At 42.9% G+C, this 14,898-nt stretch overlaps 1 protein-coding gene across 4 annotated transcripts in view; it reads left to right on the forward strand.

Moving 5' to 3' along the window:
* The window catches only part of LOC126481662 (FH1/FH2 domain-containing protein 3), a 650,693-nt gene that overhangs the window by 26,998 nt on the left and 608,797 nt on the right, over positions 1 to 14,898 (forward strand). For all 4 annotated transcript variants that reach the window (XM_050105589.1, XM_050105590.1, XM_050105587.1 and 1 more), the window contains exon 5: positions 12,284 to 12,359. In XM_050105589.1, coding sequence (XP_049961546.1) covers positions 12,284 to 12,359 — 76 coding nt within the window. The remainder of the gene's footprint in view (positions 1 to 12,283; positions 12,360 to 14,898) is intronic.

The raw sequence follows: 14,898 nt of genomic DNA on the forward strand, positions 1-14,898 counted from the left end.
AAGAAAGATATGCGCGGACGCCCCCCCCCCCCCCAGTGAGATAAATAATGCGTGTGGGGATGACTTATGAATGGAACGGTTCCATAGTCTCGTTGTGGCGGGTGTTCGGTTTCCATTTGACTGACCCTTATGTACACCCATCAAGAGGACTGTAGGTTAAAATTTAGCGAATAAAGTATCTTATTCGCGTAATACACAGCCTCACAGCATCCATGACTTCTTTTAGTCGATTTTCGAAAACTATGGTACGAAGCATAACGGAAACAACTTCTGATGATTATAATTACTTCTTGAAACTGTTCGAGATAATAAATCAAAATGCATCTGCAACTTCTTCGATTCAGGAAAAACTGACGATAATCTGTGCATTTGCTGCCGCGTCGCTTTGACTGGGAGCTAGGAACATATGATATTAATATCTCGTAACTCTGTGAAAGGACGAATAATGTACGTTGTTAGAATCTATAATGGACCACTTATACTTTAATACCAAAGTGCAGGTTCGATTTTACATAAGAGACTAATAACTACAAGTTATTCCGAAAGTTAATCTCACCAGACAGAATGGAAAACGCAGCACAATGTGAAATCTACCATCAAGTTTCTCAAACACGTTCCTTCTGTTAAGAAATTTCCCGCACCCGGGTTCCCGGGTTCGATTCCCGGCGGGGTCAGTGATTTTCTCTGCCTCCTGATGACTGGGTGTTGTGTGCTGTCCTTAGGTTAGTCAGGTTTAAGTAGTTCTAAGTTCTAGGGGACTGATGACCATAGCTGTTAAGTCCCATAGTGCTCAGAGCCATTTTTTTGTTAAGAAGTAAGACATAAATATTTACTGCAATCATGTACGCGGACATCACAAATTCCTTTAGTTACACTTTTTATTCCTCAGTGATAACAAGTTTCACAGTACTGTACCTGGCTTTACAATAGGTTCGTAGCAATTACTAAGCACAAATAACAAATCTTTTACGTCCGCAAGAGAAATAAGCTTGCATAACAGACAGTTCGAAAACAGAGTGCATTTTCAATACTTCTTGTCGAATCCAAGTTTTCTCTAATGATGTCAGCAAGTATCAATGTATATTGCATGGAACCCTAGATTTCTTCACACGCACATTACCTACTGTTAGCAGGTAACTGATCAGCAGTTAAAACATTTACAAAAAATAAGCGCTCTAAACTGGGACACCATAAATCACTGCGAACTTTCCTTTCTTCAACAGGTACTAATGTATCCTTCCCTGGAAGGAAAGAGTTTTTCGTTTGCAAGGGGACCATACGAACTGCCCTCTCAACGATTTGATTCGTATTGACAGGGTGCGTAGGGAACGACTAAGACTTCAAAATGTTTAAATAGGGAGATGCAACTCTCATCCTTATCGAAAAAACCGAATTTGAAAATTTTAGGTGTACTTATGCAGGGTGTTACAAAAAGGTACGGCCAAACTTTCAGGGAACATCCCTCACACACAAAGAAATAAAATATGTTATGTGGACATGTGTCCGGAAACGCTTACTTTCTATGTTAGAGCTCATTTTATTACTTCTCTTCAAATCACATTAATCATGGAATGGAAACACACAGCAACAGAACGTACCAGCGTGCCTTCAAACACTTTGTTACAGGAAATGTTCAAAATGTCCTCCTTTAGCGAGGATACATGCATCCACCCTCCGACGCATGGAATCTCTGATGCGCTGATGCAGCCCTGGAGAATGGCGTATTGTATCACAGCCGTCCACAATACGACCACGAAGAGTCACTACTTTTGGTACCGGGGTTGCGTAGACAAGAGCTTTCAAATGCCCCCATAAATGAAAGTCAAGAGGGTTGAGGTCAGGAGAGCGTGAAGACCATGGAATTGGTCCGCCTCTACCAATCCATCGGTCACCGAATCTGTTGTTGAGAAGCGTACGAACACTTCGACTGAAATGTGCAGGAGCTCCATCGTGCATAAACCACATGTTGTGTCGTACTTATAAAGGCACATGTTCTAGCAGCACAGGTAGAGTATCCCGGATGAAATCATTATAACGTGCTCCATTGAGCGTAGGTCGAAAAACATGGGGCCCAATCAAGACATCACCAACAATGCCTGCCCAAACGTTCACAAAAAATATGTGATGATGACGTGATTGCACAATTGCGTGCGGATTCTAGTCAGCCCACACATGTTGACTGTGAAAATTTACAATTTGATCACGTTGGAATGAAGCCTCATCCGTAAGGAGAACAGTTGCACTGAAATGAGGATTGACACATTGTTGGATGGACCATTCGCAGAAGTGTACCCGTGGAGGCCAATCAGCTGCTGATGGTGCCTGCACACGCTGTACATGGTACGGAAACAACTGGTTTTCCCGTAGCACTCTCCATACAGTGACGTGGTCAACGTTACCTCGTACAGAAGCAACTTCTCTGACGCTGACAGTAGGGTTATCGTCAACTGCACGAAGAATTGCCTCGTCCATTGCAGGTGTCCTCGTCGTTCTAGGTCTTCCCCAGTCGCGAGTCATAGGCTGGAATGTTCCGTGCTCCCTAAGACGCCGATTAATTGCTTCGAACGTCTTCCTGTCGGGACACCTTCGTTGTGGAAATCTGTCTCGATACAAACGTACCGCGCCACGGCTATTGCCCCGTGCTAATCCATACATCAAATGGGCATCTGCCAACTCCGCATTTGTAAATATTGCACTGACTGCAAAACCACGTTCGTGATGAACACTAACCTGTTGATGCTACGTACTGATGTGCTTGATGCTAGTACTGTAGAGCAATGAGTCGCATGTCAACACAAGCACCGAAATCAACATTACCTTCCTTCAATTGGGCCAACTGGCGGTGAACCGAGGAAGTACTGACGAAACTAAAATGAGCTCTTACATGGAAATTAAGCGTTTCCAAAAAATGGTTCAAATGGCTCTGAGCACTATGGGACTTAACATCTACCGAGCGAGGTGGCGCAGTGGTTAGCACACTGGACTCGCATTCGGGAGGACGACGGTTCAATCCCGTCTCCGGCCATCCTGATTTAGGTTTTCCGTGATTTCCCTAAATCGTTTCAGGCAAATGCCGGGATGGTTCCTTGGCACGGCCGATTTCCTTCCCAATCCTTCCCTAACCCGAGCTTGCGCTCCGTCTCTAATGACCTCGTTGTCGACGGGACGTTAAACACTAACCTCCACCACCACCACTTAACATCTATGGTCATCAGTCCCCTAGAACTTAGAACTACTTAAACCTAACTAACCTAAGGACATAACACCCAGTCATCACGAGGCAGAGGAAATCCCTGACCCCGCCGGGAATCGAACCCGGGAACCCGGGCGCGGGAAGTGAGATAAGCGTTTCCGGACACATGTCCACATAACATCTTTTCTTTATTTGTGTGTGAGGAATGTTTCCTGAAAGTTTGGCCACACCTTGTTGTAACACCCTGTATACGTTGCGTGGTAGCTAATATGCAGGGAGTCCGCAGCCATTCGAGTATGCGCTTAGTTTCATAAGCCTGAGGTCTCTAGATCGAATCTCACTGCCGGTATGTCCGCATCTCGTGATCTTGCGGTAGCGTTCTCGCTTCCCGCGCACGGGGTCCCGGGTTCGATTCCCGGCGGGGCCAGGGATTTTCTCTGCCTCGTGATGACTGGGTGTAGTGTGTTTCATCATCATTTCGTCCCCATCGACACGCAAGTCGCCGAAGTGGCGTCAACTCGAAAGACTTGCACCAGACGAACGGTCTGCCCGACGGGAGACCCTAGGCACTTGGCATTTCCATTATACTGCCGGTATTAATTCTATTTGTGAGTTATCCAACCCAATGTTTGTTGCTACGCTTAGTTACGTGAGGTTCGCCACGAAAATGTGTGACGCCTGAGAACCATTTGTGAATGTGAACCAAATCTGTCTTGCAATAGACACAGAAAAAAAAATGGACATACAAAAATTCGGCGTTCATTACATCTGCTGTATATCGCGATAACTACAGGGTTCCGTATTGTTATGATCAGTATCATTAAGATTCGTGCAGTACTACATACTTTAAGCATTATACTTTTAACAAATGTAGATACAATAATACAAATAAAATTACTGCACTGATTTGATTCTAAGTTCTTGTGTATCATGTTTTCATTTACAATCTCCTTAAGAAAAAAAGCATTTCCTCTCGTTTTCGTGTTAAAGATCATGAAAGAGTAAATTAATGACTAAATATCGCTACCTTGCATAGTCAAAATAAACCTGTTGTTAGAATTACGTGAGAATAAAAAATACCAGCAGCGAGATTCGATCCAGAGACCTCACTTTATCAAACTAAGTGCTTACTCGCTCAGCAGCGGACGCTGTTTTTTTTTTTTTTTAAAGATATTTATTTAGCTTTTAACAGTTTCACATAATATCAGAAAAGGAACTCATGTTCAAAATAAGTATACACGTTACAAGACATTCGTATTTCTGTCTTTTTAACGGAAATCTGCAAGAAACTGTGTATTGAATTATTTCTTATATGACAGTTTTGCAGAATTCACATTACACTAGCGGCCCTACAAAGCATAAAGCGTAGGTACACCTATAATTTTCAAACTCGGTTTTCTCAAAAACGGTTGAGAGTTGCGTCTTCCTGTTTACGCTAAGTCCTAGTCATGCCTTACACGCCATGTCAGTACGAATCAGGTTGGAGAGAGGAAATTCGTACGGTTCTCTTGTTGGTGTCGCACCAACAGCTGTGAAAGATCGCTCTTGGCCGTCGCCTGCTGTTTCCTTTGCCTCGCCCTGCCGACTTCTCCGTCTGTCTCACTAGGCTGTTTACAGATAGGCGCTACGCAGCAGTCTAGTTTACGACGCGAGGAAATTGCGGGACGTGTCTGGTTAAGGCAGGGCCCGCTGCCCGCTGCCAGCACTGCAAGTGTAGTAACGGACGCGCGGGCGTAATTAGCTTTAATCCCGGCAATCGGCCATGTCGACATCTGTAGAGCCACTCGGCAAATCACAGCGACGCCAGTGCAGCCCCTGCACTCCGTCGCATTTTGTTTCGCTCTGGCGTAAGCGGTTCGTTGTTAGACTGTGTGACAGTTACTCGAATTCGCGACTGTAATTAGGATGGGCCGACACCCCTGACGTGTGTTCCGCCCTGCGCTCCCTGTTTCTGTTCTAGAAAACAAGTAAGTACAGAGTACTTAGCTTTGTTCTTGATGCTCACGTAGAAGTAGAAACTGCGCAGTCGGTATCTCCGGCTCACAACCTCAGCCTTGCCGGCCGAAGTGGCCGTGCGGTTAAAGGCGCTGCAGTCTGGAACCGCAAGACCGCTACGGTCGCAGGTTCGAATCCTGCCTCGGGCATGGATGTTTGTGATGTCCTTAGGTTAGTTAGGTTTAACTAGTTCTAAGTTCTAGGGGACTAATGACCTCAGCAGTTGAGTCCCATAGTGCTCAGAGCCATTTGAACCATTTGAACCTCAGCCTTGCATTAACTTGCATGATGAACTTAACTGCTATAAATAAAAGGACTACCTGCTGGTTTTGATAATCGTCATTATTTATTTAAGTTTCTTGTTCCTCATATTTTCTTTAGAACCATTAAAGTTGCAACATAAGTACAACAATGCGCAACAATACAGCATGACGAGGATCTATAAAAATGTCTCTCTCCGAACACATCTCGACATCGACTTCCCCTCCTGTTACTTGTGTCAAACCAATTCGCACTTGGTCCAAAGTCAATTAACTTTCACACTTTAATTTCCTTGCGCAGGTTATTAATAATCTTTCAAAATGGTTCAAACGGCTCTGAGCACTATGCGACTTAACTTCTGAGGTCATCAGTCGCCTAGAACTTAGAACTAATTAAACCTAACTAACCTAAGGACATCACACACATCCATGCCCGAGGTAGGTTTCGAACCTGCGACCGGAGCGGTCGCCCGGTTCCAGACTATAGCGCCTAGAACCGCATGGCCACTTCGGCCGGCTATAATCTTTCAACTTTATGGTAAATATTAAACATATATTGATAATTATCAGACAGTATTTCTGCTTCTTCGTAGCAATCAATAGCTATAAAAATATAATTTAGTATTCTTGTTGAAGGAATTTGGTCTCGGTGAGGGTTGTGATGCTCGCAAAACCGAAATTAAAATTTAATGTCGACTTTTCAGTGTTATAAAAATCCAAAAATGGTGCTAGTATCGCTAATTATGAAAATTAGTTGTGTTTCGGTATTTCGATTTAACACAATTTACTTTTTAATATATGGATATTATCTAAACAGCTTCTGCATGCTCTAAAATTCGTTGTGTTTACTCCTCACTGTGAACTTTCCAATGAGCTAAAAGTTATCGAAAGGTAATAATGACTTTCTGCAATAAGCAACATCTGTAGCAAAATGATTCGTCAGATTATGTGTCAATTGTACTGTTTCAAGGTTTAGTCGATGTTTTCGCTTTTACATTTTTACACATGTTGTCATGGTCGATGCAAATGAAGTAACTGCCATAGTTCAGTTGCTTGCCAAAATATTATTTTTGGGCATGTAAATGTTACAAACATGGCTGTAATTAGCGTTCGTCAGAAAATTTTCTTTTCTTTATCGACATTTGAGCGTAAGAACAGCTATTGCCGTATCCAATACACGGCAAATACGAGTACTACTGTACTGCCGACACGCGATTTAGAACGCTATATTTGTCACACGAGCGCTTCAAAATCCCCTTGGGAACGGTAAATGAAAGGAACCTCCTGGCGGATTAAACCTGTGTGCCGGACCGAGACTCGAACTCGGGACCCTTGCCTTTCGCGGGCAAATGAAAGGAGTTTATGAATGCCACTGGTATCACATTATTTCTGGTGATACTGTATTTTGTAACTACGGTGTACCAGTGCGATTTCACGTGTTGATATACGCATTAAACAGGAGTGAGGGCTGGATCCACCTACGTCGGAACCCCTGTAAGCTACAATACCATATATTCACACGCTATTCATTAACTTTCACATTTGAAACCAACCTACATTGACATCTATATCTATACTCCGCCAACTATTACGGTGTGTGGCGGAGGGTACTTCTTATACCTCCTTCATCTCGCTCCTTAATTTTTCAGTTCATGAATGGTATGTGGGATGAACGACTGTTGTTAAACCTTATATGAGGTCTAATTTCTCTAAAACCCTGTCGTGTCTTTTCACAACACGTACAGTCGTGGACAAAACGAGTGAGACCCCTCGCCTTTCCGTTATGCTGATCCGCACAGCTGTAAAGTCTGCTACACAGCATAACAGGCTAGGCGACGAAGTGCTACCAACATACTATGCACAAACGTGAAATTGAAAAACTATCCGAAATTTGTCAGACTGTTTTCAATCATGTGTAAGACTATATTAATGCTGATTAGTGTGTTAACCACAACACGTAAATATAAGATATGAATGAAAGAAGAAACGCTAATTAGTATGAACTGTATTAGTAAAAATGAATTTCAGCTTATCGAGATAACATAACTGTTTTAGTAAGACAAAGTACCCCAGATCGTTACGAATTAGCAAAATATTATGCGCATTCGGCGGCGAAATGGTCTGTGTCAACGTTCAGACCAGTCATACTGGATTACCGTTGCTGACCTACCATGAAAGTGTGCAAATTTAGCAATGCATCAAGATTCATAACGAAATTTCATTCAGAGCCACACTTAAGTCAATTCAATTATTGACAGAAGCGGAAAAAGGAGGGAGTAACAAGTATGAAATTCTACAAGAGTTTCTTATCGACATCCACAGGGCGCCAGTACAGAATAAAGGTAGCAATAAAACGTACTGGGAGGCGCGAGAATTTCTTAAAATTCCTTTACTGATAGTCTATCTGCCTCCATCGAGATTAGAACCGAAAACAAACCAGACCTCCCTTGCAGTAGCAAACACCTTTCACTATGCTAGCAGACAACCCAGGCACACAGCCCTCTATTATTACCCCAGACATGAACAAGCCAGCAATTTCGCAATGAAAATGGCAAAATGATCTGCAGTTTCTGTTGCATAAAGCTTTCTGGACTCAAAAACATGAGTTGTCTACCTTTATGTCACCGCTTATGTGACAATCATTCGGGATGTTTATCGAAATAGCAAAAAACTGTTATTAGCGAGTAAATTTAGTAGTATAATTCTGCACCATCCCAGGAAATAAACGGCGACGTAGCTGCCAAACGTATTCTACAATGTTTCGAATTCTCCATTAGACGTGCCACAGCCAGAAATCGTTCATTAGCCGAAGTGTTCCATAAGGTAGCTAGGAATTGGAATGCTCGCACATCTAAAACGTGGTGGCATTAATAGTGGGATCTGAATTACCACGTGTATAGGCAAATGGATTTTATTTGCATTCCTGTAAACGTGATTTGGATCGAAAGCGTAGCTACGATTAATATGCTGATGTATCGACTGCAACTGGAACATTTCGAATAAATAGTAGGGGAAATTACTATGCGTCCCTCATCTTCAGTAACTGTGGTAGCTATTTTCGTTGTTAGGACTTCGTCACGTAAATCGGTAAAAATGGAACCCTACTAGTCTCACTTTCTTGACCGTCTCTCTGTCTACCCAACTCTTACAACACGTTTACGTCGAATACGAGTGGACATAATAAGCGGAAATGTATCGCACTTCCTGCGGTATACGGTCCCTTGGTGGTGTAAAAAAGTGAACTATGTCAACGCAATCTAAAGGTACGGCCGTTTATGTAAAGAAAATTTACACCAAAGGTCAAAAAATGGCTCCAAGAACTATGCCACGAAACTGCTTAGGTCATCAGTCCCCTAGACATAGAACTACTTAAACCTACCTAACTTAACACACATCCATGTCCAGGGAAGGATTCGAACTGACGGCGCAAGGAGCCGCGCGGTCCGCGATATGACGCCGTTGAGCGCACGGTTAACCCGCGCCGGCAAGCTGTTAATATCATCTGGTGTTACTAAAAAGTTATTCACTTTTGGTGAATGATTTTCTGCGCAGTTCATTTAAGAAAGAATAACTAAAAGATATTTGATGTTACGGAAGAGGAAGGACGCCTAATTCGTTTCCCCTTGTCTTCTTCATGATGTTAGATTCGCAATCTGAGCATACGTACTATCCATAAGCACACTTTAGATCCAAGTCATAGTCACAGATATGCGAATACAACACATTGGCTTATATTTGAGGTATTTCGTTTTCCACGAAGTGGTGGCAGACGACGCTGCGGCGTCTTGGAAGCGCGAGTTTCGCCAGTTATCTCAGCGCATCAGCTGAACGAACTTGCATAGTATGTTGGTAGCCCTTCGTCGCCTTGCTTGTTATGCTGTGTAGCAGACTTTAAAGCTGTGCGGATCAGCATAACGAAAAGGCGAGGGGTCTCGCTCGTTTTGTCCACGACTGTACATGGGAGGAAGCAGAACGCTCTACAAAGTTTAAAGTAAACCTCTTCGTCATGCACTACTAGCTCTCTTGTAGCGTCTGCCACATCTCTCTCTCTCTCTCTCTCTCTCTCTCTCTCTCTTATATTATCCACCCTGGTAAGGGTCCTGTAGTAATAAAATGTTGGTAATTAACACTCTGTATCTTGCAAGAGCGCACAAGAGCAACTATGCCGAACGGGAATAATATAGAGCTGGAGTCCCGTCAGAACAGCGATTGCATGATGACCATCAGGCAAAGTTCTGCTGTCAGTCTGGGAAAGGTTTAGTTGCTACCGAGGATTCATGTGGTGGAACCGCGGTGATGGCCATAGGCCTGCATTTGACACTTATTAGTGAGGTCTCATCCAGGAGAGCCGGTGTAGCCGAGCGGTTATGGGTGCTACAGTCTGGAACCGCGCGTCGCTGAATGTGACAGCTGGTACAGTTGGTGCCTAGTACTTTAACTAAGTGATCCAGCCACCTCTAGATATGGATTTTATACAACCCGCAATGCCTTCAAATACAACAAGCAAGACTCTCATTTCCTCTTTCTCACTATGCTCAAAATACTAGAACTACAGAGAAAAAACGAACAGAACCTTTTTGGTAGGGAGTTTAATGTAGTTAAATTTTGTACTGGAACAAGTTTCCAGTAGAGGCCGCAATTTTCGAATTATTCGAGAAAAACCTACAGAAGCGATTTTCAAACCCGTTATTCTTGAGTAAGTCGATAACTGTGGCCACCAGCGAAAACTTATCACAATACCGAATTTAACTAACTTAAATTTCCTACAGGAAGGTCCTGTTCATTTTTTCTGTATTAATAATAGTTGGCACGTAGCGAGCGAGAGAATATTAATCTCTCGTGTGTGGTTTTTGAAAGTGTTGTGGGTTGCAGAGAACTTAGAGGTAGAGGCAGTTGAATCACCCTGTATACAAACACTCTAACATCACTCGCAATGTAAAAGGTAGCCTTCTGAGAGCTTTACATTACATATTTTTGTTCATATTTGTCTTCCTTCTTTCTTAACCGGCCACCAAATTCGACCTTTTTGAGTATCATCCAGCAGCCTAATTATCTTTCTTCCTCTGGCTCACATCCCCAGATTCTCTACTACTCTTCTTCGCTGAGGTAATTTCTTCACAGTACATGTCTGAATCAAAAGGTTTCTTCATTCATATCATTCCCACTAATTTCTGCATTCAACATTGTACCAATTTGCCGATCTTCAACACTTAACAATGAACAATTTAAATAGGAGTATAGAAAGGTAAAATCTGCTTTAGGTTATTATATAGTTTTTGCATTTTAGTATCAGGAGTTCATAGAAGAGCTCTGAACAGTATTTAATATGAAACTTCCTGGCAGATTAAAACTGTGTGCCCGACCGAGACTCGAACTCGGGTCCTTTGCCTTTCGCGGGAAAGTGCTCTACCAACTGAGCTACCGAAGCACGACTCACGCCCGGTACTCACAGCTGTACTTCTGCCAGGACCTCGTCTCCTACGTTCAGGAGTGCTAGTTCTGCAAGGTTGCAGGAGAGCTTCTGTAAAGTTTGGAACGTAGGACGGTAGCTCAGATGGTAGAGCCCTTGCCCGGTAAAGGCAACGGTCCCGAGTTCGAGTCTCGGTCGGGCACACAGTTTTAATCTGCCAGGAAGTTTCATATCAGCGCACACTCCGCTGCAGAGTGAAAATCTCATTCCAGTATTTAATATGTTTTAAAGTTACTTTCAGAAACATCAGTGTATAATAGTTGCTGCCACATTCCACTTGACATATTGCCAACAGCTGAATGTGCTGGGTTCGAATCAAATCATTTCTTTTGATAGCGCAATACGCTACTAATGTATTAAATTCAGACCGTTCGTTCATTAATTTATCTGGTCTCTTCGTCTTCCGTTCTACGGAGCATTTTCTTTCCACCAATGTCATGTTGTAATTCCACCAATCAATCATGTCTACCAGGAGCTGACATTAGTCGAACTATGAATTGGTTACCGCCCTCTATTTAGTCTTTTTTTCTGATTTTACATAGGGTGATTCTGTGATGATGTTACAGACTTCCGGGGATGATGGAAGAGTACATGTATCAATTGGAGGTGAGGGACCCTGATCTGGATAAGACAGAGTCGGAAGTTATTAATGAAAATCGTTCTGATATCTGCAAGCTCTTTGCTTTCCATATTTTAAGAAGAGGTAATGTAGCCCAAACTTAATAAACACGGGCTCTAAAATGCATTCCTTAAGAGCTACGAGCACTTGTTTTGTAGAAGAGATGTGTTTCACAGTATCAAAGATGAACAAGTTCTCGTAGTTCTTAAGGTATATGCTTTACAGGCCATGTTTACTGGACATATTTTGTTGGTTTTGTCCGTACCAAAATATGAAAAGCAAAGAGCTTGCAGTAGAAGAGGTCAGAGACTCAAATGGTTCAAGTGGCTCTGAGCACTATGGGACATCTGAGGTCATCAGTCCCCTACAACATAGAACTACTTAAATCTAACTAACCTAAGGACATCACACACATCCATGCCCGAGGCAGGATTCGAACCTGCGACCGTAGCGGTCGCGCGGTTCCAGACTGAAGAACCTAGAACCATTCAACCACACCGGCCGGCGGTCAGAGGTATCAGAATGATTTTCACTTATAGCTTTCGTTTCAGTCGTTTCCGGAATTGGGTCCCTTGACTCAAATTGATATATTTACTTTTCTCCGCCATCCTCGGAAGTCTTTAGCACCATCACAGAGTTACACTGTAGAGTCGGCTAGTTCTCTGGAAGAGATACTGTGCTGTGTTTTCGTTTTGGAGTCTGGAGCGTGGACAGTAAAGCGTGTGTTGTATGTGTTGTGTTGGCAGACGTGGAGGAGGTGGACGCCGCGTCGGTGCGTCTGCACGACAGCTCCGCCCAGAGGCCCACCATCGTGCGTCGCAGGTCAGTATACCACACTAGTATACACTACTGAAGTACCTTCGGCCATAAGTTACATCTTTTATCGTTGACAGGACGTTTTGGTACATAATTTGAAAACCGACACAACATTTTCACGTTTTCAACTTTCTTTGTACATATTGATATCATGCTACAGTCCAAGGGCACTTTTCTATAAGGCTATGGTGGGGGGAGAGGGGGTGGGGAAGGGGGCATTTGTCTACGGCAGTCGTCGTCAAAGTGCGACCTGATTCAAATATTCGTGCAGCCTGAGGTCAACCTGTTTTGTAATAATATGCATCTAGCAACTAACAGCTGAATCCAAGAACATCAACTAACGTTAAAGGCTTCCTGAGGGTATAGTTTTCCTGCTCATAACAAAAAAATACTTACAGAGACAATAATATTTCAGGACGTGCTTAATTGTAAATGACGTTTCTGAAGTCGGCCGTGAGCTAAAAATGTTGGTGGCTTACCTCAGGAGCAGAGGGTATGCAGTGCGGCCACTGCGGAGGGTGTGGGAGGAGGAATGCTTTATTGTTTGTCTACCAGTATTGCCAACTGACTGGCGTGGGCGACTCATGCCGATCAGCTGCTGTGGTATAAATATTGACACTAAAGTAATACGGATTCGTGAATGAACATTACAGAGATGGTCGTCTTCAAATGCGATACATAATTGTAGCAAGGAATATGATATTAAATTAAGACTATTGTGATAAACCACAATGAGCAGAAGAAAAATGGCATTCAAAACATTTAATAAACATTGATTTATCCGCTCACACAGTCAACGAAACACTTCGTCAGACAATCAAGCCAGGTTCACACACGCAACTAATGTGGCGCCACAGCTTGTGACTTCCTGTAGTTGCATAGTGAGTTATTGTTCACACCGGACACCATAAGTTCTATGTCGTTGCACAGTTTTCACTATGGCGGCACCCGAAACCGTATGGGCCCGTATTAATGATACAATGCAGGCTGAGGCATTACAGCTGTGACAGGAGTTAAATATAAGGAAGAGTAAACCCCAAATGTTGAATCCGAAAATTGATTCGCACAGGGATAAATCAGGGTCCACAAACACATTTTAAAAGAAATAACACTCGGAGACGAAAATGCTGCCTGCAGTTGCAAACTAACCAACAGCTGGCATGTAAATGTCATCTGGAGAGATGCTACTCTTCCAAGATTTTAGAATCTTATTGTATTCGTTTATATCATGAAGTTTATACGACTCGTTTTTTTGGTTACACGTATTAAGTTTATTTATTTATTCGTCCAAACATCTTTTAAGATTTTGGAATACGCCAGTACGTCACTGGTTTGCACACACGCACACACACACACACACACACACACACACACACACACACACACACACACACACACACATTGCTGCAGAAAATCAGACATAGGTTGCTGTTCTTGTAGTTCCAGAAGCTGTGAAAGTGTATCTGGTGACCATTGTTTTCACCGTTTTCAGAAAAAAAATGAAAACATACTGAGATCGAATGGAGTACAGCAGCAGTTGTCCACAATAACTGCGACAAAATGCTTGTTTCGAAATACTACCACCAGGGACATGTGGTGGAAAGAAAGTGGCCCAACAAAGTACAACCAAGCTGAACTTTTTGTGCAATGACAAAAGTGGCGTCTATTAAGTTGCGCCACTAAAAACTGGGAGTTCACACATGCAACTGCAGTATGCTACTCGGTGTGGCGACATATTTGTTGCGTTTCTGAAACCGGCTTTGCAGTATTTCAACTTTGTTGTCACTGAGGGCGGTAGCAACCTGAAACAGAGAACAGTCGACACGAAGTGTTCCGAATGGTGCCGACGGTCAGCACTTTGAGGTCGGCAGGCTACTCGTCGCGCACTTACTATAGCTAGTCTACTGAGGGCTCATAAAATACTAAGTCATGTAGGTCACCAGATAGTAATAAGATCGGTACATACGCAGCCCGATGTGCCATCCCACAATGTCAGTATTGGCTTTTGTGCAAAAATGTTGTACAGCCTTGTTTCATGACCCGCCACGCCTTCCTCTCCTGTGCCTATTTCTGTATCTCATATTAACACCACCCAACGTTCTCATTTACTTGTTGTTTGTATTCCAATATCTACTGTCTCCAACAATTCTTGCGCTCCACTCCTCCCATCGGTAGCATGGAAGTTTTTGCCTGATATCTTCCTAAACGCAGCATGGTGCTCCTTTTTCTTGTGCAATGGTTCCCAACCTGTGGTAATCATCCCCTGAAGTGTAAAATGTAATTTCTGAGCGGTAAAAATAAAAAGATTCAATTGTGTTCTGGTCACGAAACTAAAGTGTTTTTAAAAGATCATCACTGTTATCACCATTTAGTAAGACCGTAATACTGATTACATAAGTGCCCAATAATTTTTAATACTATCATTAATGCATAGCACAATATGGTGGAAGTTACAGCTTGTATGAATAATATCTTCCTCACATACACTACACACATTCTTTCTACCACGCATCTATGACAGTAAAATTGAGACTTGTTGTTGTTG

Source organism: Schistocerca serialis, chromosome 5, assembly GCF_023864345.2.
Source record: "Schistocerca serialis cubense isolate TAMUIC-IGC-003099 chromosome 5, iqSchSeri2.2, whole genome shotgun sequence".
Taxonomy (NCBI): domain Eukaryota; kingdom Metazoa; phylum Arthropoda; class Insecta; order Orthoptera; family Acrididae; genus Schistocerca; species Schistocerca serialis.